At 38.8% G+C, this 26,723-nt stretch overlaps 2 protein-coding genes across 5 annotated transcripts in view; one reads left to right on the plus strand and one right to left on the minus strand.

Moving 5' to 3' along the window:
• Sel1l2 (SEL1L2 adaptor subunit of ERAD E3 ligase) overlaps window positions 1–5,537 on the minus strand; it is a 138,337-nt gene extending 132,800 nt beyond the window's left edge. Inside the window, exon 1 of the mRNA XM_021194096.1 lies at window positions 5,402–5,537. Coding sequence (XP_021049755.1) covers window positions 5,402–5,459 — 58 coding nt within the window. The 5' untranslated portion in view covers window positions 5,460–5,537. The remainder of the gene's footprint in view (window positions 1–5,401) is intronic.
• A 5,853-nt stretch (window positions 5,538–11,390) lies between these two features.
• The window catches only part of Macrod2 (mono-ADP ribosylhydrolase 2), a 1,928,923-nt gene continuing 1,913,590 nt past the window's right edge, over window positions 11,391–26,723 (plus strand). For 3 of the 4 annotated variants that reach the window (XM_029536733.1, XM_029536732.1, XM_029536734.1), the window contains exons 1-2: window positions 11,422–11,681; window positions 17,123–17,239. In XM_029536733.1, coding sequence (XP_029392593.1) covers window positions 11,636–11,681; window positions 17,123–17,239 — 163 coding nt within the window. In that variant the 5' untranslated portion in view covers window positions 11,422–11,635. Of the gene's footprint in view, window positions 11,682–17,122; window positions 17,240–26,723 lie in introns of all 4 variants that reach the window. The other variant, XM_021192060.2, reaches the window with a different exon arrangement.

Genomic DNA, 26,723 nt, shown 5'->3' on the forward strand with positions numbered 1-26,723 from the left:
TTAAGGCAGTGTCTTGATGTATTTCCTGGACTGGCACTGAACTTGACATACAGCCCAAGTTGGTCTCAAATTCCCATGCCTCCTATTGGGATTACCAGTATATGCTACTATATACTATCATGTTTAGCGCAGCCAACTAATTTTTCTTTTTAAATAAAAATGACAGTAACACATATTGAAGAGAGGACACTCTTTAAAAATTGGCACAGGCAAAACTGTATGTAAACATGTATAAGAATGAAAGGACTTACCTAATAATAAATTTTAAGTGAAAATACTTTAAAGACTTACATGTAGACCAGAGAGACTAGAAACTGTAAAAAGTATTAGCATAAGGCACGAGGACAAGGTTGATAGAATCGTATATTGATTTCTTGGATATGGCCCTAAGGGTATAGGAATAAAAGTAAAATAGGCAAAGGAGACAGTCAAAATAAAAACAAAGAGCACTGTGCAAAGAAAACGACAGACTGTAGAGACAGCGGAGGGATGGGGGGGTACATGCTTGCAAACCATACCTATGTTCACCATGTGCAATTGTTATGTGATAATAGTGAAGAAGCAAGCAGATATTGTCTACTGGCATTGTTTAAATTCAGCCCTCTGTGTGACAGGTGTGCATGCCCTTTCTAGATGCGATTGCTAGGCTTCTTGTTCGCTGAGCTCTGGTTACTTTGAGACCTGAGATATGTGCCCTTTTCAGTTAGGATAATGAGATGCTGGCTAGATGAGCTGGTAACTTTTTATTTTTCTAATTATAGAAATAAATGACAGTGAGGTGTTGCTACTAGAAAGAAACAAGATTTCTTGGGTCCTGGATGCCTCCGGCTGAATTACTGGTTTTGTTCCCTGTAGTAACTCTCAGTACCTTATAGCTCCTTAAGCTGGAAGCTGGTTTGGTGGGAAAGACAGAAAACAATTTCATTGACTTTCATTTTCTAAGCTATATACCTTAGCATGACTGTCTATTTTTCTATTATAATAGTATTTTATTTTGAGTCTTTGTCAAAAGGGAAAACTCCTAGTAATTGTTCTAGAATATTTCCTTGGTGAATGTAAAATCCAGGATAGTCATGTAGTAGCAGCCCTGTCTGTATGTTATCATTTTCACCTAGCGCAATCAAAGCATAATAGATATCAAGTGGGGAAATATGCGTACAGAGTGAGTTTGCAAAGTGTATGTGGGAGTGGTGGGGAGGACAGAGTGGTTCCGTTTGCCTTGTAAAGAACAGAAGAAGGACCTGAAGAGGGAAAACTAACCACCCAGGGGCGACTTTATGTAGGAATCACAAGCCTTTAAGCACTAGCCTGAGAAGCAGCTTCCTTCTTCTCAGCTAGTGGCGTCCTTGAGTTTCTGTGCACCCGGAGCCCATAAACGATCTACTGAAATCTCACGACCGATCTGCAAAGTGCCACAGTTCAGGAAGATCTCTGTCATATCTGCTTTGTTTCCTTGTCAGCTGACTGGCTGAAATCTTGGTTCTGACCTTGGCTGCTTCACTAAAAGTTTCCAGGAACTCTAACGATTTCCCAGACATTAACTAGCTCCAGTGGTCCCTTGTCAGCCACAGCCTTAGCCACCATTCTTGCTGATACATGTCACTGCTGGCCATTTACCCTCAGCATTTGGGTCACTGTTCTCTCTCACCCTTGTCAACCACCTACTATTAGGTGTGTCCCCTGCTACTGCAATATCTTCCACCGATGTTGTTTTCTGTTTGGATCAGTCTACAACCACTTACTGGCTCCACCATCACTAGGATTACACAGGGAGAATCCTTTTAGCACTGTACTGCCAAGGTTGTTTTCCCTAAAGAAATAATTCTGTGAGTAAACCACTAAAATACTTCCCATTTGCTTACAAGATCCAGTTCAGATTTTATAGCCCGTCACATCCTCTGTCTACCATGTCAGCCTCACTTGCTGCTGGGCTCCTTTTTATGTCCTACACCACAGTAAATGGATGCACTTCAGAGACTACACTCTTTTATCGTCTGTGTCTTTATTCCCTACCTCTGCCCTGAAGTGTTCTTGCTCTTCCTTTCCTGATCACTCACTAACCTTTCAAGGTTAAGTTTATGCCATTTGGTTTATGAAGCCTCCCTGAGCATTCCATGCGCCAACATAAAGGACCTTTCTCATGTTTGTACACCACAGTGCCATTTAAACACTTCTCAGACCCACAGCACTTTGCCATTTGTTAATTTGCTCTTGTTTTCCTTTAAGACTCTAAGTTGTTCAAGAATAAGGTCTGTGTATTCGTTATTTCTGTATCCTCAGTACTCTGGCACATAACTTTCATTAAACACCCTTTCTTCTCTTATTCAGTGGTTTTTTTTTTTTTTTTAGACTATTTGGGAAGTTGTAAATTGTTACCATAGTAGAATTTTGTTTCTGTATTATTTGAGGTACTAAGAATTAAATCTCTGGCTGAGTGCATGCCAGGCAAGTGCTTTGTTTTGGAGCTACTTCTCACTGTGAGTTCATCTTTTGAAATGGTGCCTCACCATGTTGCCTAGGTTAGTGTCTAACTTCTGACTCTCCCACCTGAGCCTCCTGCCTAGCTGGGATTGCAAGCACATGCTTCTCATATTACTTTTAAAATATTTTTTATTAACCCCAGAAAAACCATGCTTCTTCCAAGTGGATATTCCTAATCGTTCCGTATTTCGGAACCCACGGTAACTCATAATGTACTTTTAGCCTTTGAGAAGTTGAGTCTTTTAAGGCTTTTACGTCCACACAGTTGCAAAACATATGTTCTTCCGTACCTAGTTTCTTTTGCTTAGCATAATATTTTCAAGGCTTAGCCATATTGTACTCTATTTTGCTGAGTAATATTTTGTTGTACTGCTGCAACATGCTTTGTTGATGGACATTTGGGTTTGTCTTGCTGCAGGAGCCCGGTGCAGCTGGTTACGCTGTACCTACAATCTGAAGCAGAAAGGGGTGGGCACACACTACTCAGCTCCACTTCACCATTTTTATATAGCCTCGAATCCCAACCAGCTGATGGCTCCTACCTCGATTAGTGTAGTTAAGATAATTTCTCCAATACACACCTATCTCCTACAGGATTCTAAATTCTGTAAAGTTACCATCAACACAAGTACAATTCTACTCTTTGTCATCTGGGAGAGTTGCTTCTGAGGATCAGCAGACACCCCCCCCCCCAGCTGGGTTCTCAGTCCAAGCCCCCTTCTCCTTTATGATAAATTTGTGTCATTGCCAGTTGGAGGCTTTTCAGTGTGGGGTCATGCCCTCAAGACACCTTTCTTGTTATCAAGGTGTAGTCTATATCAGTTGCTGAATGACAGAAAGATTGGCCACATGTGTTGAGCTTTATGTTTGGATCAGACATACGGGTTTGAGCAGATGTGGCATGAGTCTGAATTCCGGCAGAATTTTGATTGATGACTCCAGGAGAACTGCTAGTGACACATCTCATCAGGTGTGCACCAAGGAAAACAGCTCCATTTCCTACAGTAGCCCCTTTTAATGGGTGTAATGGAGTTTCTAATTATGGTTTCACTTTTCATTTCCTTAATGACCTTAATGCAAAATATCTTTCATGTATGTGAGTGGCCACCTGTACATCTAGTTTGTAAAATCTCCAATAAATTCCTTCACCTATTTAAAAAGTGAGTCATTTGGGTGCTGTGTAAGGTATCTTTATATATTCTGAGTACTAAACTCTTTTATTTTCTTTTAAAGAAAGATTTATTTATTTACATATTTTATGTATGTGAGTGCTCTATTTGCATGGATGCCTATATGATAGAAGAAGGAATCAGGCAGAAGAGGGCGTCGGATCTCATTACAGATGGCTGTGAGCCACCATGTGGTTGCTGGAAATTGAATTTAGGACCCTTGGAATGGCAGCCAGTGCTCTTAATGACTGAGCCATCTCTCTAGCCCCTGAGTACTAAACTCCTACTAGGTGTGAATTGTCATTTTTTTTCTCCAGTTCTCTGATGGCCTTTTTTTGAAACAGAATCATTTTTAATTGACATCCGGTGGACTCTTTTTTTCTCTTTTTGCTTATGCTCTTGGTGGAGAATCTAAGCCCGTGATTACCTCATCTGGTTGGTGGGAAGCTGACCCGTGATGACCTCATCTGGGGTCAGCATGATTTGCTTTACTCTTTTAGAGTTTTAAAGCTTCCGCTTCCATTTATGTCTTTTATCCAATCGGAATTAATTTCTGTATATGGTATGAGGTAGGGTCCAAATTCCTTCTTCTGTCCATAGCAAGAACTTTTAATACAGGGGCAAGAGTGCACATTCTCATCTTATTCTTTTTTTTTTTTTTTTTTTTTTTTTTTTTTTTTTTTTTTTTTTTTGGAGGGGTTTTTTTTTTTTTTTTTTGGTTTTTCGAGACAGGGTTTCTCTGTATAGCTCTGGCTGTCCTGGAACTCACTTTGTAGACCAGGCTGGCCTCGAACTCAGAAATCCGCCTGCCTCTGCCTTCCAAGTGCTGGGATTAAAGGCGTGCGCCACCACTGCCTGGCTTCTCGTCTTATTCTTGATTTCAGGGGAAAGAGTTCATTGTTTATTGTGTTAGCTGTGGATGACCTTTCAGGATGTTAGGCTTTTTCAATGGCTTCACGGAAATCCACGTTAGTTTATTGAGTGTTTGTAATTGGAAATATGTTGTGCTTTGTCAGATGCCTTTTCTGCATTAGTAGGGGTGATCGTATGGTTTTTTATTTTATTCTATTATATGATGTATAACATTAATTAATTTTCAGGGAGTAAACTAACCTTAAACTTCTGGGTCAAATCCAAATGAATGTTCTTTGTATTGAATCTTATGACTAATTTTTTTTTTTGCATATTCCATAAAACGACAGTGAGAAATGGACAAGGAAACAAGGCAAAATAACTTCCTGTTTTAGACAGTGACCTTGGAGATAACATTCACGCTTTAGAAATAAAATTCTGATTGTATCAAGTATTTACAAGGATAAAAGTGTGTAGAAATTATCTACCCTTTGAACCCCATAGTTTCCCTTTAAAGCTGTTGATTTGACTTAATCATCTGGCCTAAATACTCTACAGAGATTATAGCTTAGAGATCTCATATCCTCTCTCTCTCTCTCTCTCTCTCTCTCTCTCTCTCTCTCTCTCTCTCTCTCTCCTTCTCTCTCTCTCTGTCTCTCTCTGTCTCTCCTCGCTCCTGTCTCCTCTTCTCTTTTACATACACACACACACACACACACACACACACACACACACACACCTCCAATCAGTATTGTCTTAAATAAGTTCTTGTTTAAAATTGTTGTTAATTGGGAAGTTAATGAGGCCCCTTCTGGTTTTCTAACCGGCTTAAAGCCTTGGCACTGTTAGTGAGAAGAGAGGGGACGTTTACAGAGAATTGTAAGGACAGATACACTTACTTTTAGTTGTGACCTCAATAATGATCAGTATCTCTACTAACAAAGCCAAGGGATTCATCTCCTAAGCAGCTCCTTTTTACTTTAACACAGGCAGAATTAGGTGGCTGGCCCACAAGCTTCCTCTTCTCAGGTCTGTGGGATTCAAGACTCAGTTGCTAAGCAACCACTTCCTTACTCTTGGGCCAATGGGCTTCTTGGAAGTTCCTTTGAAGTTGGAATGAAGCTGGCTGGGTGTTTGGAAAGAGCAGGCTATGGGAAGGGACCCTATTTAGCCTGCCATCCTTGTGGTTGGAGATGAAGGCTTAAACTTAAAATAAGTAGAGGTGACTTCCTAATACAGAAGGAGATAACATAAGCCTGGTATGTATGTTTTTATACTAAGTTCAACTGTTCAGGATCATTGGAGAAGCTTCATTTATGTTACCTCTAGAGACAAATATTATCTTTTTTTTTTTTAAAAAAGATTTATTTATTTATTTTATGCATATGAGTACACTATTGCTCTCTTCAGACACCAGAAGAGAGCATCAGATCCCATTACTGATAGTTGTGAGTCACCATGTGGTTGCTGGGAATTGAACTCAGGAGGACCTCTGGAAGTCAGTGCTCTTAACCACTGAGCCTTCTCTCCATCCTGTTGCCCCCTTTAAATGTACTATATGAAGATGCTTGAGGCTGGATAACTTTATAGAAAAGAGGTTTATTTCAGTTCACAGTCCAGGATATGCAAAAGTGTAGGGGCCACATCCTGTTAGCAAAACCCAGACGTGGTATAGGGCATCACACAGCAGCAAAGGCAGGGAGTCCACCCTGTACAAGTGCATTTCTTCCAGGATCCTCCCTTTCTGGGTCCCATTTATTTATTTTATTTGTAGGAGGTGGGTATGCACATGCCATGTGCATATGTGGCAGTCAGAGAACAATTTGAGTGAGTCAGTTTTCTCCTTCCACCTTGAGGGTCCTGAGGGCATTTACCTCTGAGGTTGTTGGGCGTGGTGGCCAGGACCGTTGCCTGCTGAGCCACCTTCCTGGCCTCCTCTTCCCCTTCGTATAAAGCCACCTCATTCAACCATGGGGTCTCTACACTGTTGACCATATATAATTCTAATCATCTCCAAAACATTGTTGTAAGATCAAGTTATTGACCTTCTCCAGTACCTCATAATGGAAGTTAAATCTTAGCACATGGAGCCTTGCAAAGGACACACAGGCATAGCCACATCACAGCAAGGAGTAATTAAGTACTGACAGCATTCCTAAGATTAAGGCATCCCTAGGCTGTGGCAGATAAGAAGACTATGGGACAAATCTGTTTTGTTCCAAAATGAGTGTTCAAGGAAAAGACTGGAAATATTAAGGATATCTAAAAGGTAGAACAGGTTGAGAAATTTTATCTAAAGTATACATGACTTTTACATTGAGTGCAAGTAATTATTTCAGAAAGACTATTGTCATGGATTTTTAGATTACTCCCTTTGTTAGTTTTCCATTGCTATAGTAACAAATCATCATAAATTTAGGGGGTTAAAATGATATAAATTTATTCTCTTTCAGTTCCTGGGGACAGAAATCTGAAATAACAACTAGACAGTGGAAGCCAAGTGCCTCTTTTGGAGGCACTTGGGAAGAGCACACTTCCCTCCCTCTCTCTTTTGTTTATTCTTTTTTGTTGTTTTGCTGATAGTTGAACTCAGGGTCTTTGGAATGCCAGGCAAAGGCTCTACTGCTAAGCCAGAACATAGCCTAGAATAAAGCTGTTCATTCTTATTTATATGTATAGGTACTTATTTGCATGCATTTATCTATATCACATATATGCCATTGAATGTCAGAGGTCATCAGAGGGAGATAGGTGTGGCTGTTGATAACTAAACACAGGTTCTTTGTGATAGCATTAAGTATTCTTAACTATTGAGACATCTCCCAGCCCCCAGAATACATTCTTTAATCTTCAATTTTCAGTTTATAGTGGCTGCTAGCATTCAGTAACTTCTGACTACATTCCTTCAATCTCTGTTCAGTAGTCACTTCTTTTTTGGAACAGTCACATACTCTTTCAAGATGGAGATACAATGGGAGAAATTTTTCATTGTGCAACTATTACAGAATGTACTTCATAACCATACACAGTATGGGGTAATCACACACACTAACCTCCTGATGCAGTCCACAGACAGTGTGAACATAAGATGTATGCAGCAGCTGCAAGCATGACATGGCATACTTTCAGTAGAAAACATCATTTTTATAAGTAGAGAAATATACTATAAAAATGATCAAATTTATAGAAAGACAAAAGTTATAGAAAAGTCAATGTATTAACCAGTAACAGTCACTTAGTAATACAGTCAGGTCATATGTAATGTATACGATTGCATGTGCTGTCCTTCTATACAACAATATGTTTACCCCAGCATCAATATAGACAGATGAGGGATGCATTGTGATATGAGGTTACAATGGCTCCGATGTTGCTAGACAATTAGAACTCTATGGCTCTATTATAATTTTATGGCAAAACCATCATATAGGTGGTCCATTGTTAGAAAAATATTATTTACTGCCTGACTGTAGTTTAGTCTGTCTCTCTTCTGTAATCACAAATGAAAAATGATAAACTATGCAGGTACTTCATATGAAATTAAAGGAGTACCGATGGCACAGATAGAGAAACTGGGAGTAGATATGTTATTTGGAATTTTTTTCTTTCCTCATTTGTAGATAGTCTCAGTAGCCCAGGGTGGTATGAGACTTACAGTCTTTTGGTCTCAGTCTCCTGAGTGTAGGGATCACAGGCATATATGAGCAATACCAGACCTAAGAACATGATGCTAAAGTAGTAACAAAGGGATGGAGTTAATCACACTTCAGATCATGCTTCAGATATAGTGTCGACATGGAAGAAGGCCATGTGGTGAGGACAAGGTATTTTCAAACAAATGAAAATTCATAAATGGGGGTATAGCCAGAAACACAGATTGGGGGTGCAATGTGGGTAGAAAATGGTATAGGGCTGGATTGGTGGGAGATTGTCACTCCATTCTTCATGACGGTACTAGTAAACTTAGTGTGGCCAAAATAAAATACCACAGAATAGGGCTTAACAGAAAGAGTTTCCCACTGTTTTGGAGGCTGAGGGCCTAAGATCAGGGTATCAGGGTGGTAGTTCTGATGAAGATCCTCCTGTTGACTTGAAGACACCTGAATCCTCTATGTTTTTGTATGGCAGAGAAAAGATAGGTGAAGGAGGGAAGGCCAGATCTCGCTCCCATTAAAAAGATTATGTCCTATCAGATGCCCGACCTCTTAACAATATTCTCTCCAGATACAACTGCATTGCATAGAAGGACTCTAAACCCAGAAATGTTGAGGTGGGTGGCACACAATTCAGTCCTTAGCAAAGAACAATTAAAGTCCTTAATTTCCACCAATGGGATGGCATGATCTTATCTGACAAGACAGTGAGAGATGCGGTGGTGAGGAGACTGGGCAGAGGGCGGAAGGGAACATCGAGGCTGGTGAGGAAGCGTCTGTAGTGGCTCAGGGTGATCCAGACAGCATTTCTGTTGGAAAGTAGAGCATTGCAGACTAATCCATGAGGTAAAATTGAGCAGATTCGATATGAACACGAAGGCAAGAGAAGGACCTGGATGGCGCTTAGCTTTTCACACCGCTTACCTGAGCGTTCCGGACAGGAACACTCTAAGGAGATCAAATGGAGGGGAAGAATCATGAACCATTTTGAGAGCTGACCATTTCCGGAATGTTTGAGAGACAATTTAACCTTTTTTGAATGATACTTTTGATTATTATAATGATTACCACTAAGTACTTAAACCATTGCTTCATAACTATCACTGGCTCAACACAATAAAAGCCCTAGCTCTTCGAGCTGACATGAGCAGATGTTAACAGTGCAGCATGGTGGAAGGATTGGCCCTAGGCTGGTGTGCAGCCTCCCTGAGGAAGAGCTGCCTGGTAGGAGGCACTCTCCGACAGACACCTAACATCGAGCACTTTTAAATAAGTCAAGTTTTTCCCGAATGAAATATGATCTTTAGTGGTTGATCTGGCTCATAATGACATCATGAAATACCCAAGGCAGGCTACTTAGGAAATAAAGATACCCCCATTTTGCCATATGGTTCTGGAGGTTCAAGTCCAAGACTAAGTGGCCCCCATTTGTATGAGTCTCTGGTGACCGTGCCACATCATGTCATGGTGGAATGTTTGGAGGAACGAAGTACTTACATCTCAAGCTAGGAATTAGAGAATCACAAAAGAAAAAGACTCTCATAGTTCTTTTTGGAGACAGGCCTCAGTGACATCTTTAGGACCTACTTCTTAAAGGTCTTACCACCTTGGAATTGTGTCCCATTCAGGAAGAAAGCTTTGGATGCTTATCCCTTTGAGGGACATCCTCCATGTGTCAAACCACACCTCTTGGTTAACGTTAACACTGCCTTGACTGTCCATGAGACCTTCATCATCTTTTCTCCCAAAGTCTATCGAATTGCCATTTTACCTGGATTCTACATGAATCAAAGCCCTTCTTATTTCATTATCAGTGTGATTTCAAAGACTTCCTTCTTGAAGCTTTTTTCTCCCCCCAAAATAATGTTTTATGTATTTTGATAGCATTTAAAGAAAAATCCCAAAGAAAAATGTCAAAATAAATATTACTGTTTTATGATGTTGTGAATTCATTTTTAAATCTTATTACTCAAACATTCTTCTGTTCTTTACAATTCTCAGTTTGGTTTCTCTTGTCCCTTTTCTTTGTCATTATTATTATTATTTTGGTTTTTCGAGACAGGTTTTTCTCTGTGTGTAGCTATGGCTGTCCTGGAACTCACTCTGTAGAGCAGGCTGGCCTCGAACTCAGAAATCTGCCTGCATCTGCCTCCCAAGTGCTAGGATTAAAGGTGTGTGCCACCACTGCCCGGCCCTTTGTCATTATTATTTTTAATGCGTTTTAGTTCTCTTTGGTGGAAGGCAGTTTAAGGTTGAGGCAAGAGAATCTGGAAATTGTGGCAAGCCTGAGCTACAAAAGACCCACTCTCAAAAACAAACAAACAAACAACACCGTGTTCCCTATAGTTATTTGCCAATGCATGTAACATAGATCCTTAATTGATGAATAGATGTGAGTTTCCCAAACCCACTAAGCCAGCTTCCTGGAGAGATAAATTTGGGGTGCAAAGAGGAGGGTGTAAAAGTTCTATGTTCTAGGTCACTGTGCTCCTGAGGTAGATTCTCTGGCAACTGAATTTCCTGAATCATGAGAGAACTACCTAGGATCAAGCTAGACCTTTGGGTGAGAAGTTGTTTTGAAGTCAATCAGGAATAAAAGACAAGGCATTAGTTGGATTTACTTTGATGTGGGACTTGGTTCTCATACATTTTGGTCGCCAGATCTTCAAACTCTCAGGTTGGCCCGGTGTACTTTGAAGCTTTCGAAACTTCACACAATTCTAACTAAATCTCTAACCCGCGATTGAGCAGCGGATTGCACACGGTCTGGATCTTTTCTTTTGGTTCTATTTGTCCACCAAGAGGAAAGCGTCAGATTATCAGGTAAAACCTTTCCAGACGAGGCCGTTACAATGAGCTCAGACAACTTCGAGGATGGGTGACCTCTTCTTCATGCTACAGTCCCCCTAGACTCTCATCACTCTCAGCGGGGTCTGGGTCACCAGGCGCACCTGCTGGCAGGCCACGCCCTCAGGCCCTGCTCCTCCCGCTCCCCGCAGGCGGCGGCTGCACGCCCCGCCTCCGTCCCGAAGCGGCCTCCCCGCTCCTCGAGCTCTGGCCCCGCCCCCTCCAGCTCCCCAACGTCCTCGGCGTCGAGCCCAAGCCTGCGCCTGCGCCTGCGCCCTGAGGCTGAAGTCGGGGCGCGCCTTGGCTAGAGCCGGGAGAGCGGCGGGCGGAGCAGCCAATGGGCGGCGGCGCTGCCTAGCTGCCGGGAGGCGGGGCCTGCGCGGGTGTTAGGTTAGCGCGAGGCGTGACCTAGTTGACAGGCTCTGAGGTGCTGCTGTGGCGGCGGCCGCCAGGCAGAGCGGGCGGGTCGAGGGAGGAGGGCGGCGACAGGCCAGCGGCTAGCGGCGCGGGACGCGGAGCCTTGGCACTTTTCCCTCCCGAGTGTCCCCTCTATCCCCCCCCACACTCCACACACCCTGTTTGCCCGTGAGCCTGGGGAACTTGCAGCTTAAAGCCAGCCACCCCCACGGCAGCATGTACCCCAGCAACAAGAAGAAAAAGGTGTGGAGAGAGGAGAAAGGTAACCGGCCCCGCGGCCCCGGGGACGGGCGGCGGGTGGGTGGGGGCGGGGGCCCGGCGGGGCGGCGCGGCGCGGCGCCCTCCGCCCCGCAGCCTCCTCGCGCCCTCTCTCTCTCTCCTCTCTCGGCCGGTGCCGCTCCTGCCCGCGGCCGCGTCCACGCGCGCGCACGCCCGCCGCCGGCCACGCGCCGCCCCCGGGCACCTGCGGCTCGCGCACTTGTGGGCGCACACCCCTCCGGGCGCGGGGTCACCTCCTACCCCGCGTGCTCGCCTCCCGGCAGGCGCGCTCCCCCCCCTCCCCCTCCGGGCTAGGGTACAAGTTGGTCGGGACCCCAGCTGGCACTTTGTACCTCCCGCCCGGGTGTCCCGCGGACAGGTGCCGGCCGGTGTCACTCTGACTGCAGTTGCTGAGCCGGGGGGGGGGGGGGGGAATCTGCACCCGCACCTGCCTTCCTCCCGTCCCAGCCTCTGTCCTCGCGACATCCCAAAGTGGCTGGGGTCCCCCGCTAGGCTCAGCTGCAGGGTGACTTCTGAAATTTGGAACCCAAAAGGAGCATCTTGTCGGAGAGGATAAGTGCTTTCGGAGAAGTCTGAATGGGCTTTCCTCGGCAGGCAGTGTGTTTCTCTGGTACATTCCTAGTGTGAAGTCGCATGGAGTAAGACTGGGAGCACTCTGTGACTGAACCCTTCCTTCCCTGAGTTGTGTGCCCACCGAGGCTTATCCAAATCCGTTAGATTGACAGCGGCACGGATTCCTTTAAGAAATCGAACTGTGCGATAAGTTCTTTTTCTCCTCCTGTCTGTCTCAGTTTCACATATTGCGATGTAATGCTTGATTCTCTGGCATATTTTTCTTCATTTTTTTCTTTCTTCTCTTTTAACCTGTTTTCTTACCTCAACCTCCGACCCCAGTTACAGAAAAAACTATTTGCATTGCTACTACCAACTTGCACCAAATTTGCATATAAAAGATGGAGCGAGAGTGTACAATTTCCTCAGGACTATCTTCTTACAGAACAGGGATAAAGGGGGTGACTCAGTTGAAAGTTGATTTTCTTGCTGATAGCTTGTTAAACATTTTGTTTCAAGTCTCTGCCCTTTGTGAACCTTTTGACCAAACAGTGGACTTAAGAGTGAGAATTAGAAACAATTCTCTAAGTAGTGGCTGCTTTATGAAAAAAAAAGTATCGAGGAGGAACGTATTCAAATCAACTGCAGGGAAGCATGAATATGATTGAATAGCGCAGTTAAAGTATCCTTTAAATATTGAAAGATTCGCTTTAGTGTCATTGTTTCAATGAGTGTGAGTGCTGAGAGAACTAAAAGTTAAAGTGTCACAGAACAAATACTGTTTAGCATGAGAGCTTGACTGCAGGGCGCGCGGGGGGGGGGGCATAGCTCACTGGAAGAGCACTTGCCAACCTCAGTGAACCCCTACACCTGGCGCTGGGAATCACTAAACAAGCAAACAAGAGGTCAGGAAAGAGCCAGGTATGTGAACTAGTGAGACATTTTATTAGTGCTTAGCTTTTGTAGTAGCAATTTAAATTGAACACACTAATATGAGCATTGGAAAAGCTATTTATTTATTTATTGATTGATTGATTGATTGTATTCGTGTTTTATCTGCATGTACACCTGCTTGTTAGAAGAGGGCATCAGATCCCATTATAGATGGGCTACCATGTGGTTGCTGGGAATTGAACTTAGGACCTCTGGAAGTGTTCTTAACTAGTTAAGCTAGTGTTCTTAACTGCTGAGCCATCTCTCCAGCCCCTAGCTTCCCATCACTGATGGTAGTAAAATATAGTGTAAAATCAATTCAAATTGTGCTTGGTAACATGAACCATTGAAATTATATTGAATACCTAAGAACTATTTTTACTATATTACACAAACTGTTCCTAAAGTAATATCTATACACGTAGATTGTGATTAGCAGACATTTAAGAGTTTTCAATATCTTACTGTTTTTGCCTTTTGTTTCTTCTATAGGAAAAGTATAACAAAGTCTTTTCAATTAATTAATTAATTAACTAACGTACCAGCCAAAGATTCTCCTACATTCTCTCCCTACAGTCCTTTTCCCTTCTCTTCCACCCATGACTCCTACTTTTCTCTTCAGAAAAGGGGAGACCTCCCATTGGTATTAACCAGCCTTGACATATGGAGTTGCAATAAGACTGGGTGCATCTTCTCCTACTGAGGCTAGACAAGGCAGCTCAGTAGGGGCAGCAGGCAACAGAGTCAGAGACAGCCCTGCTCCTACTGTTAGGAGTCCCACATGAAGACCAAGCTGCATAACTGTATGTATATGCAGAGGGCCTAGGTCAAACCATGCATGGCCCCTTCACCAAGTATTTTTTTTTTTTTTAAATAAAGAAGCAAATGCATAAAGAAGGCTTTTAGTAAAGTTATTTTCTTTTATCCCAACCTAAGCTATTTTTGCATAAAGCTTAAAGTTAAAGGGAAATATTATGAAGTGAATGCTTTATATCTGTCTTCTAGGGATGTCTGTTTTTGAAACAGTCAAATGTGAAATATCATCTGTTATTCCACCAAAAGGGAATTTAGGCTTTCTTGTACAATAAAGAAACCAATGGGATGCATGACCTTTTCCCTTCCATCCCACTGGAGAGTTGATGGCTTAGTACTTTTGCAGCTGTTATTGAAATCTAGATGAAGTCTTACTCAGTTCATTGAAATGTCAAGGCATTTTAGAAACATATTATAATTCAGTACACCATGTAGTAAGTAGAACTGTGTATATACTTGGTCCACAGAGAAAGGGTTCATTGTAAAGATGAAACATTAATAGAAGAGAGTTTTTGGTAACACCCAAGAAACTGTGTGTATGTCTTTTGCCTTTTGTGTGTTTCATTGCTTAAACAACCAACTGAGGTGTTCCTAAAAAGCTCATATGTTAAATAAATATTGTTCTACTATTTTGTGGCCTGATTTAGAATCATTTAATGTGTATTTTCACTTGAAGTGTTGCTGTTTATCGCTTTGTTTTTATTGGATATTTGGTGTTGTTTGTTCTAAGTATGTAGTTACTTCTAAATAAATAGAATGACAGTTTTATTTCTATCTATAACTTCTGACATTTACATAAACAGTTGCTTCATAATGTTTCTCAGCCTGATGTATAGCTGTAATAATTCTGCACTGTGATCTGAGCTTTTAAAGCAGTGCTTTAGCCACTGAGGGTCAGCCCCCTTTTCTGCTTTGTGAGCTGATATCCTATAATGAACACGTGTCACTGCCTTTTTAGATCACGGAGAACGCATGTTTCACAGCACAGTAGCAGCCCTAGCATGTTCTCTATGGTGTCATTGTTTTTTATTTTTATTGTAAATATATTTAATTTAGGATTTATTCCCATTGTAGAAGTGCTTTTCTTTTTTTGTTTATAAAATTTACCCTGTGTTTGTGCTCTTTATCCAGTCACTTACAGTCTTTGAGATCTTGTGCCATCACTTACTCATTCTTGAGTATGTTTAATTTCTCACCATCTTCATCTTCTCTCTGTCTAAAACAGTGTTCTTTGTCTTTCCTACCCACTTCCTCCCTCCCTTCTTCCCCTTCCCCATCCTTTTTCAGACAGGCTCTAATTCTGTGAAGTTTAGGCTGGCCTAGAAATCATTGTCTAGCCCAGGTTACCCCTGAATGTGTGGCAGTTCTCTTGCTTCAACCTCTGAGTACTAGGATTGCAGGTGATAGACTTACCAGACCTTACTTTCTTTTTGTTTAGTGCCTCATAGTCTCCTGGAGTTCACTTACATTTTAATGAGACTAGTATTTCTAAAGTCTTTCAGTAATGATGACAAACATACTAAGATAATAGTCACTGAAGTCTTATACTCTCTGCTGTTTTTAATCCCTTAGATGCATTATGCGACCAATGCTCACAACTTATGAGGGTAGGAATTTATATGAAATAACATAGGGTCAAGCTTTAAATCCAGTTGTCCCATTCCAAATCCTAGTTAGTACATTTCTACAAGCTCCAGGATGTTATGTGACCCAGTTGATAAGGTCTTTCCTGTAGAACTAGATAGTATTTTTCTCCTTGTATTTATTAAATCTCTTCCTTATATCACTTGGACTTTATAACCTTGTTGACAACTAAATTTTATTTCATTATAATTTCTAACTTGTCAAATTTGACAATTTTTCATTTTTTTCTGTTCAGTTTTCTGTCCTCTCTCCTTCTAGGACCAAAGTTTTATATCTTCTATTAAAAACAAAAGAGAATTACATTATTTTCTGTTTCATCTTGTGCCCGTACTAGGATATTCATAATCAACTTTAAATGAGTGCTTTTCTTTTCTTTTCTTTTCTTTTCTTTTCTTTTCTTTTCTTTTCTTTTCTTTTCTTTTCAAAGATTTATTTATTTATTATATGTAAGTACAATGTAGCTGTCTTCAGACACTCCAGAAGAGGGCATCAGATCTTGTTATGGATGGTTATGAGCCACCATGTGGTTGCTGGGATTTGAACTCCGGACCTTTGGTAGAGCAGTCGGGTGCTCTTACCCACTGAGCTGTGTCACCAGCCCCGAGTGGTTTTCTTAATTGAAGGGGGAATAACAGCTCAGTATCCCACACAAGACCCTGTACAGCTTTGTTTTCCTTTATTTTTGGCTGTTTTTCACTTCTGTGGTCCTTCTCTGCCAGATAGCATCTTAAAGTTTCATTAAGCTATTTATATCTTCATGTTTTTATTATTGTTATATTTGTTGAAACATCCTTACATTTTACCTTTTCATGGGAAGAATCTTAACTATGCTCATTAGTAGTGAGTTGTTATGAAAATTATTCTAGTNATTGGAAATACTTAGCACCACTTGAGCTCTTTATAAATGGTATCTGCTATTCTAAGATGCTGTTAGTTTTATATTTTAATCTTAAAACTAAGGTATGTATATAAAATAGTATATTCAAATACCACATTGCCATTACCAAATTTAGAGTACACTTTTCACTGTCACTGCTGATGGCTTTGTAAAATTGCTATGTTTCTTGTGTTCTCACTGTTTGGACATGCTTGTTTCAGTAGTCTGTATTTTATTTAATTGATGTTACTTTGTACCTTACTTATTTGCTCTTTTGCCCTGTGAATTAAAGATCATTGTTCCTGAGCTCCATAAATGTACACCTTGCACGTACTCTGTGTTAGCAGATAATGATGGGAAGAGTAAATTACTTGTTTCCTGAGCTATCTTAGGAGCTTTGTCTTGGCCAACTTTGATTTTATGTTTCTTGCTACTGTGGAATTAATTTGAACTCCTTTAACCCTGAAATATGAAATCATTGGATTGCATTTTGGTGTTCCTTAAGTCTTTGGTTAGTGTAGCATGATTAATATTTATAAATGTATTCAGTAATTCCAAAGATTAAAATTTAAATACAAATGGAAATTCTGCTTTTATTTTGCAAGAACGTTTGCTGAAGATGACCTTAGAAGAGAGACGCAAAGAATACATAAGGGACTATGTTTCTCTGAGCACCATTCTATCATGGAAGGAAGAGATGAAGAGCAAAGGCCAAAATGATGGTAAGTTTCTCAGAGCAACGTTTTAGGCAGCTGCTGCTTCCTCAAATTGATGGTTCTTATAAGACAGTGGTTGACAGAAATGAATAAATTCATAAATGAGGTATTTTTGAAATTATTGCTTTGCTTTCAAAATTATTGTTTGCTTGTTTTTAGTTGCCTATCACGTAGTTCTTAAGCTTAGGAATATGTAGTAACATAAGTCATGTTATGAAATATAACACATTTATAGTATGTACCTTTTTTCTTTTTTTTACAGGTACTCTTTTATTCTTTAAAAACTATTCTGCAGCAGATCTTAAGAGAAAATGCTATAGACATTTACTCAGTGGTGGTGTGGCATTCTGAGCTTAATTTAATTTCTATTGTATTCACTTTAGGGTATTTTAAGGATTGCATACAGCTAAGAGAGTATATTGCAATACAGAAAACCAATAACATTTCAGATAATTTAGACGATTATGTTTTTATGGTATTGTATTATATCTATATGTAAAAACATTTGACAAAATTTACTTAGTCTTTTTGATTTGATGAAAGTCTGGATTGTATTAGAATATAAATGGATTTTTAAGCATTAAAAGGGTACATTAAAATTGGTTATTCGATATCAAGTGGTCAGCCCAAAATCAATCACACACACACACACACACACACACACACACACACACACTGTCTTCAAAGAAATAGAGGCCATTAACTTGGCAGGGAGATGGAAGGGGTTGGAGGAGGGGAAGGAAAGAAAGGAAATATTAATATTAAAATTTTATTTTAATAAAAATTTTTAAAAGTTTCTAAACAGAAAATCATACATTTTACAGATGTTTGATATATTTATCTCAAAATTAATAGTCATTGGTTTTAATCTTGATGCAAAGTTTAGACAAGCAGCATACTTCAGAGCAGACTTGAGAGCAAGGGAATTAAGGAAGTGGATTTGAACAATTCATTTTACAGATTGTGCCCTTAGACTGGTGGCAGCATGTAGGATACAGATCAGAAAATGAAAACCAAGTGTGGAACAAAATCTGTGGAGAAAAACAGATGACTTAAGCTTTGGTGTTTGTAAAAAGAATGTAGTTAGGGTTGCGTTTTAGATACTCTCTTGAAAGGTAGAACAGACATGGTGATGTGTGCTGCTGAGGCAGGAGCATTACTACCAGTTCAGTAGCTTGGGTGCCTAGTGACTTCAAGGCCAGCCTAGGTTCGATAGCCTGACTCTTCTTAAAATAACTGCAGCAACAGCAAAGGCAAAGCTTGTTAGGCCGAAAGTGGAAAGATCTTTCTAGTGGGTAGCTAGAGGAGTGACTTCACCTCAAGGGTTAGTGGAATCCTAGAGCCCGATGCTTAGCATGTTCACATCTGACTTTCTGTTTATTATTTCAATAAAGGCAAGTTGTTTTAGCAGTTGTCTCATTAAGAAATTGAAAGAGAAGTTAGTGCTGTCTAATGCAAGAGCACAGCCAGAAGTCAGGAAAAGAGCATTTCTGCTTCTTGTTTGGGGCTCAGTTATCTCTCTCTATTTTTAATTATCAGCAACTGGAAGTGAATACTTAGCTCCATGCCTAGCAAACCTCCTTGGTCTTTCTCTTTTCCTTTATCTGATTACCTTCTTGGTCACTGTTATAGCTGGTCAGTTATCTAAAGATATGGTACATGATGTTCCTTTTAGCAAATTTGTTCTCTTGGGATAGAGTAACAGTCTTGGTGTTGCTAGAATATTTCAAAGATCAGTAGCTGATACTCATGCATGTTGGAACCACTTTCTTCTATTTAGGAACTTTGTTTTCTTGTTGGCTACTTCTGTTCTCTTTATTTCATTTAATATTTATTTATTTATTTATTTATTTATGCACATGTGTACATTTATCTATTGTATATGTGTAGGCGTATGGGTGTGTGTGTGGGTGAGTTACATTAGTACATTAGTATCATAACCCACATATACAGGTCTGAGAACATCTTACAGGAGTCAGATCCTCACTTCCACTATATGTGTTCTGGGAATATAGTTCAGGGTGTCAGCCCCGGTGACTTGAGCATCTTTATCTGCTGAGCCATTCCACTGGCCCTGGCTACTTCTGTTTAAAGATTGAGACAACAAGTAACTGTGTATGGTAGAAGTTTGTCAGAACTAAGTAGTTTGGCATATTCAGAAATATAAAATTCTAAAATATGTCTGTAAAATTAGAAAATATGCATTGAACAACTCCTGATGTCTTTCCCTTACATGACACTGTGTATTTAATTCTGTGTGCCAAATATGAACTTATAGTTTATAAGTGATTCAGTTAGTTATTTTATGCATTAATTTTTCTGTTAAGCTATTTTGAACCTGAAGGCATTCCATGGGGAGTTAGGTGATGTGACCTGAATTGTATTTTTATTAAGCAGTGCTTTATCATTTACATGTGACATCTGAAATGTTATTTGCCATTGTCTTTTGTGACCTGAAAACTAGTAGCTGACCTCATCTTTGCAATGTAATAGCCTTATTATATAAGTAATGTTTGATAATTTTTTATATTGTACACATTTTACACATTCTTCATATATACTTTGTTTTTGTCATCTCTTTAGTAGTAAGTCGAGAATATTAGTCGGATTTACTATTTTACTGCTTTAAAAGATGTTTATTTAACTGGTGAATATGATCATTATGTACATGCATGAAATGTCATAGTAAAATTTATTGTGTGTAATTAGACACACTGGGTAGCTGCACATATGAATTTCTAGTGATTATGTCAGCATGCATAAGAACTGAGGAAGCTCAAGCTGGATACAATTCCAGCATGGAAGTGGGCATGACCTCCTGTCCCTAGCTGAGGAATTATTAACTTTTGATAGCTGTGAGAAAGATAGTTTTCTGTAATGGTGCCACTCCTGGGTATTGACCACATTTGAAGGCAGGCCCCACACCCACTAATAGTTAGCTAGTACAAACTGGATTGGATGGTTTTTAAAGAGAGAAGGAAACCAGAATTGGGTGAGCAGGGGTGTGAATCAGGGAGGTGCTGGGGAACCAACTTGATCAAAGTGCATTGTAAGAAAGTCTCAGAGATTTAATAAAAACATTATTTAAAAATAAAAATGTTTATAATTAATATATACTAATAAAATACTTTAGAAAAGTCTTTATTGCTGAGAGGTATGGATGGTTTTATGGGACAATAAAGTGAACCTCTCTTTAAATGTGTATGAATATATATGCAAGCTTCTCAGGCTCTTTTGAAACAATGTAAATTATATAGTTTTATCCATAGTATATATAAATATGCTTATATATACATATTTAAAGATACTATCATGGAAAATTAGCAATTCATTAATATAAATATCGTTAGTGTGTTCATCTTTCCGTCATCTTAGTTACTTTTCTGTTGCTGTGACAAAACATCTGAGCAAGATTTAGAGTCCATGATAATCATGGTGGGGAGCATGATAGCAGGCAGGCAGGCAGGCAGGCAGGCAGGCAGGCATGGTGCTGGAGCAGTGGTTGAGAGCCTGTATCTGATCCATAAGCATGGAGCAGAGCAAGATGGGAGAGGAGAGGTGTGTGTGTGTGTGTGTGTGTGTGTGTGTGTGTATGCATAAGTACCTGTGGAGGCCAAAAAGAGGGGGAGGGAGGGAGAAAAGAAAAAAAGGAAGAGGGAGGGAGGAGGGGAAAGAGAGAGCATGCATTTGAAAGTGCTAACTCAGTGTAATCTCAAAGCCCATCCCTAGTAATGCACCTTTTCCAACAAGGCCCTACTTTCTAATTCTTGCTAAACATTCCACCATCTGGAGCTCAAGTCTTTAAGCATATGATCCAATTGGGGTTCATTCCCATTTTACTGCCATAACCATTGTTATGGATTTTGTATTGCTGGTTTACCTGAATAAATATCCAAACAAAAGGTGCCGAAGACATGGTTCAGCAATTTAAGAGTGCTTGTTCTTTTTCAGAGAACTAGAGCTCCTCAAACCTCTTGTAATTTTAGCTCCAGGGGACATGATGGCCTCTTCTGGCCTGTGAAGGAACCTGCACATGCCAAAACATATTCATACACTCAGACCTCTCTCTATCACACTGGCACATAAATAAAATTAAATAAAATAAAAAGACCGTAAAAAGGTCAATATACTGTATTTAATCTTAGTTAATTTTAATCTGTATTTAGTTCCTTTTCTTCCTGATTATAATTTATATTTTGGATACCCTGGAGGTTTTTTTTTTTTTTTTTTTTTGTATTGTGTGAGTTTTCCTCTTTATCCCATGCAGCTGAATCACTGTAATTTCCTGCACTTGTTCTCTGTATGTTCCTTTTAGTTGTAGTTAAACTCTAGAGCAGTGCTTCTCAACCTCCGAATGCTGCAGTCCTTCAATATGCTTCATGGTGTGGTGACTCCAAGCATAGAATTACTTTGTTGATACTTTGTACCTATAATTTTGCTACTGTTATGAATCATAATGTAAATATCTTACATGCAGCTTCTCTTAGGCAACTCCTGTGATAGGGTCATATGACACCTAAAACAGCGGAGACCTACAGGTTGAGAACTGCTGACCTAAAGGATAATTCAGATATAGATTAATGCCTTTTCGAAAAAATAATTTTATATCATTGTGCCTTTTCATGCATCAGATTACAGAGTTGATGGTATCTGACCTCCTACCCCCTGCCCCTTGGTGACCGTATTGGTCACTGGGCTCACATCTGGTGTAAAGTCCCCTGTAAACTGCTGATAGCAGCCGTTGATGATTGCTGCTTACTTAGGTCATTTATTTTGTTAGTGGTTGAAAAATAGTGTTAACTAGATTTTATTCTTCTGTGCGGTATTATTATGTATCCTAGGAGGACCTTGAATTTACTCTATAGCCCATGGTGGCCTTGAATTTCTGATTCTCTTGCCTTCACCAACCAAGTGCTGTAATTGTAGGTATGTACCACCCCACCTAGTGTATGTGGTGCTGGAGATGAGAGAGGGCTTTTATAATGCCAGAAAACTCTACCAACTGAGCTACACCTCTAGTCTATGAGTCATTATTTTGGATGTTTGAAGAGCAATTGAGAAAAAGAATAACAAATCTGTAATTATTTTATTCAAATATCATAACAAATCGATAATCATTTTATTCAGATATCATAAAATATTCTTTGAAAATGGTTTGGTTAGAAGAAAACTTTACATTTTTTATCTTATATATGCTTACATTCAAATCTGATATATAGGCCATTTAGCAAATACCTTACTCTAAAATTCTGAGGTGTGCAGTCCATAAGTCTGAATTACTGAGCCATTTTTTGAGGTAAATGAAAACTATACATTTTTTGGCATGTATAGTTTAATTATAGAGTTGAAGCACATTTATAATCTTTAGTTTCTTCCATATTAAAATTAGTATGATTGCAAAAGTTCAGTATTATTGATTCTCTTTTCATTTGAACTAATTTCTACTCTTAAAAGTTATTTCTGTAGGAAGTGATGACATATCAGATATGGTATGCTTGTTCCAACTACTTAGGAGGCTGAAACAGGGGGGTTTTAAGTTAGAGGTGTGTCTAGAAAATGGTGTGAATTCAAGGCCAGCCTGATTGGCAAAATGAGTTGTAGGCCAACCAGCGCTACACAGTGAAATGTCTCAAAAAACAAACCAAAAATATATAATATAATACAGTATATAAAATATATATATTTAAAATAAAACAAAAACAGTTTTGAGTGCTAACATAAGCTCTGTTCTTTAAGCTTTTGCTTTCTGTGTTCTCTAGATGTTTACAGCTAGCCTTCTTCCTTTGTGTTTCTTGAGTCTATTGTGCTTTAGTACTGGGGTCCAGTAGTGGGATGAAGCACTGATCATCTTACTTGCATAATCATTGTCACCTTTAAAGTCTTGAAGTGGAAAGACTCCTGCCCCAACAAAGTATTTCTGTGCTCACTTTTGGAAAGTTTCATATTCCCTTTCCTATTCCTATGTCTTTTCTTCTTTCTTTCATCCTTGGCCCCTCATCTGTTCCTTTTTAATTATAATCTTTCATAGATTTAACAAGCTCTAAAATCTGTTGGACCCTAACAGTTTTCAACTTTGCTCTCCAGCTGTTTTGCCCACCTTAAATTTTCTTTTAAAGATCAATCTAATTAATCTTTATATTACACACTGCCTTACCCTACTTTCCTCTCACTCCTAATCTTTTTTATTTGATTAAACCAGATTATTTTAAATGATGGTAAATATTTTGCATCTTTGTAATACAAGTTGTTTTTATTAAGTTTTATTAATGTTGTACAACAATGATAAAGATGTTTCTTAACTTTTGTATACAAATTCATAGGCTAAGTGCATTGTATATTGTTATTTTGTAGTCTTTAATATTATTACAACTTCAGCTTCTGTAAATCTAAATGCTAACAGTTTAGGTTGAAGAAAAATATATAAGTTGAGCTCATTGCATGGCTTTTTAAGATGTTAAATCATAACACTGTTGACATGTTTCTGTTCCAGATGTATTTATTTCGGCATTATTGGTCATTGTAGGAAGTAACTTTAATACTACACCTTTTAAAGTCCTTTGCAGAGTTAACTTGCTTCAAAGCCAGCTATGATTACAGACAGAATTTAGTTTTTGAGTCACTTTAAATAGCTTCTAAATATTTTGAAAATAAATGGTAACTGTATCTGAAAACACTGAGATTTCTGTGCAATAATATTCTTGTGGAGACTTGAGAACTCACTGAATCAAACATTTGTGAAGTATGGTTATTTGACTTGTGAAGAAGAGAAGATAAAGAATATAAAGTTCCTTAGGAATTCATAAATCATATGTTTCTGCATTTCTTTTGCTTATTTTAAATATTTTCCTAGATGATTTTGACAACATATAAATAACATTTACTGTGTACTGCAGATGTAGTTCACCAAGTAATAAATTGTTCTTGTATTAAGCATGTTAAAATGTAGAAACTAAACCAGTAATATTAAATCTTATTTTAAACATTTCTTTAAGGATAACTTAGAATTATGATTTTAAGATGAAAAGTTCTTCATAACATACACACCATTCTATTATTTGTATTTTACTCACTAAATGAATTTTACAGTAAATGTGAGTTTTACTTAAATATTAGTTGCTCTGTGCAAACAAATACCCAGAGATTGGTACAAGTTGGTGGTACCAATCTGTAGAATTTTGTAGAAAGAAAACAAACATCCTGTTCCAGTAGTCTTCCGATGTGAGTCTTCATAACCTGTGTTCCATGCCCGATTTATTTATTTTAAATCTATGAATTTTATGACTATTTTTTCTATAGAAAATTTAATTGCTGAGTTTTTCCTGTAAATACTGAAAAAAGAACTGAAGTACAGCTTATTTCCATACTTATGTGTTTGATTTACAAGACTTTGGATTATTGATGTAACAGTTTAAATAACAAGGGCAGTTTAAGATAAGTAGCCAAATGCATGTATGAACAAAACATAGGTTTTTAGACTGAGAAGTACACAAAGAAATTTGAGTGTGATGAGGATAGTTTTGTGACTTATAATGATTTATAAGCCATGAGGGTTCTGCACACTTCCTGTTTCACATTAAAGTAACTCATTTCTTCATTTTCTTGGAGATATGTCTCTTCTTCCATATTTTTCCTGTGTCTGATAAACACCCACTTCTTATTTATCTCTGTATCCTTCAGTTTTCTAACCCATCCATTCATTCTGGGATTAATTGACTGTGTGTGATAGTGTGAGTGTGTATGTATGTGTGTGATGTTTATGTGTGTGTGCATGCATGTGTGTGTGTGATTTTAAACTATTTAATTTTTTTTGTGAATTGTGTCTTGGGTATTCTGAGCTTCTGGGCTAATATCCACTTATCAGTGAGTGCATATCATGTGTGTTCTTTTGTGATTGGGTTTCCTCACTCTGGATGATATTTTCTAGTTCCATCCATTTGCCTAAGAATTTCATAAATTCATTGTTTTTAATAGCTGAGTAGTACTCCATTGTGTAAATATACCACATTTCCTGTATACATTCCTCTGTTGAGGAACATCTGGGTTCTTTCCAGCTCCTGGCTATTATAAATAGGGCTGTGAACATAGTGGAGCATGTGTCCTTAATACAAGTTGGAGCACCTTCTGGGTATATGTCCTGGAGTGGTATTAGTGGGTCTTCAGGTATTAATACGTCCAATTTTCTGAGGAACCACCAAACTGATTTCCAGAGTGCAAAATTTATCATTTTAATATTTTTCAACACTGTGAACAGAGAGAATTTTTCTTCTTTTCTACTTTGGATGTCTTTCATTTCATTATCTGGTGAACTTATTCTGGCTAAAACTTTTAGTATTATGTTAATGAAAAGTAATGAAAGTAGACATCATTGTATTCTGATTTTAGGGGAAATGCTTTCATTTTTTACTATTGAATGTGATGTTATTTGGATTTTTGTTTCTCTTATATTAATTTTCTGAACTTTTGAATATTTCTGTTATGTTTATGACATTTTTATTTTATTCCTAGTTTATTGAGTGTGTTTATGATGTGAGAGACGATTGGATTTGGTCAAATGTTTTTCTGTGCCATTTGTAGTAAAAATGTAGTTGTCTCTCTTCAATTTTAGTAGATCATGTGTTTCTAAGAACACATCGATGTCATTTAGAGGTGCAGACCTGCTAATGGTGCATGTGAGTTTCATTCACATCTTGGATCAAATATCGAGTAAGATGGTCGTATTTAATTGGTAGAAGTCTGAAAGTTATGGTGTAGTCATATGTTCAAGAAGAGAGCAAAACTGAAAACTATTTTGTAAATAGCAATTATATAACATCACCACTCACATGGCTTCTTAAACAATCATATTCTGTTGAAAACAGCAGCAGAGTGCACTATTGCTCTGTATTCCAGTAAAGAAGGAAAAATTAGCATTACTAATTAAACTATTGTGCATTATTCAAAAATTATCAGTTTCAATAAATATAAAAACCAAAACTTCCTCTTTGAATATAGTCAACACTTTTGGTTTTACTGAGGTATTTGTTTTATCACATTTTATTTGAACATACTTGGCAACAATTGAAATAAACTGGTTAAGATGCTTACTCCTCAAATGACTTGGCATTCAGAGTCCAGTTTATCTCAGTGATTTTTTTTCCCACCCAGTTGTTTATTTTCTCACAGAATATTGTTTTGTGGAGTTGAGAGAACTAGTGATACAAAACTACTTAAAAACATACTCTATTTCTAGCTGAGGGTTTTTCTAAACCATTTATACATGTTCTTCAAGATTTAATGTTGCAGTTTCCTGATATTTTCATATTGTCTTCAGAAAATTACTAATACCTTTTAATATCCTTTTCACAAATGATGATTAAATAAATTGTTGTCTGAAAGCTGAGAGTTTGCAGTTGAATTATTAGGTCACCAGAAATAACTAAATTATCACAAAAGCAAGGAAAACTGTTAATGCAACTCCATTAGCACCTGCCTCCATCAGTAGTGTTCATGT

Source organism: Mus pahari, chromosome 3 (assembly GCF_900095145.1).
Source record: "Mus pahari chromosome 3, PAHARI_EIJ_v1.1, whole genome shotgun sequence".
Classification (NCBI taxonomy): domain Eukaryota; kingdom Metazoa; phylum Chordata; class Mammalia; order Rodentia; family Muridae; genus Mus; species Mus pahari.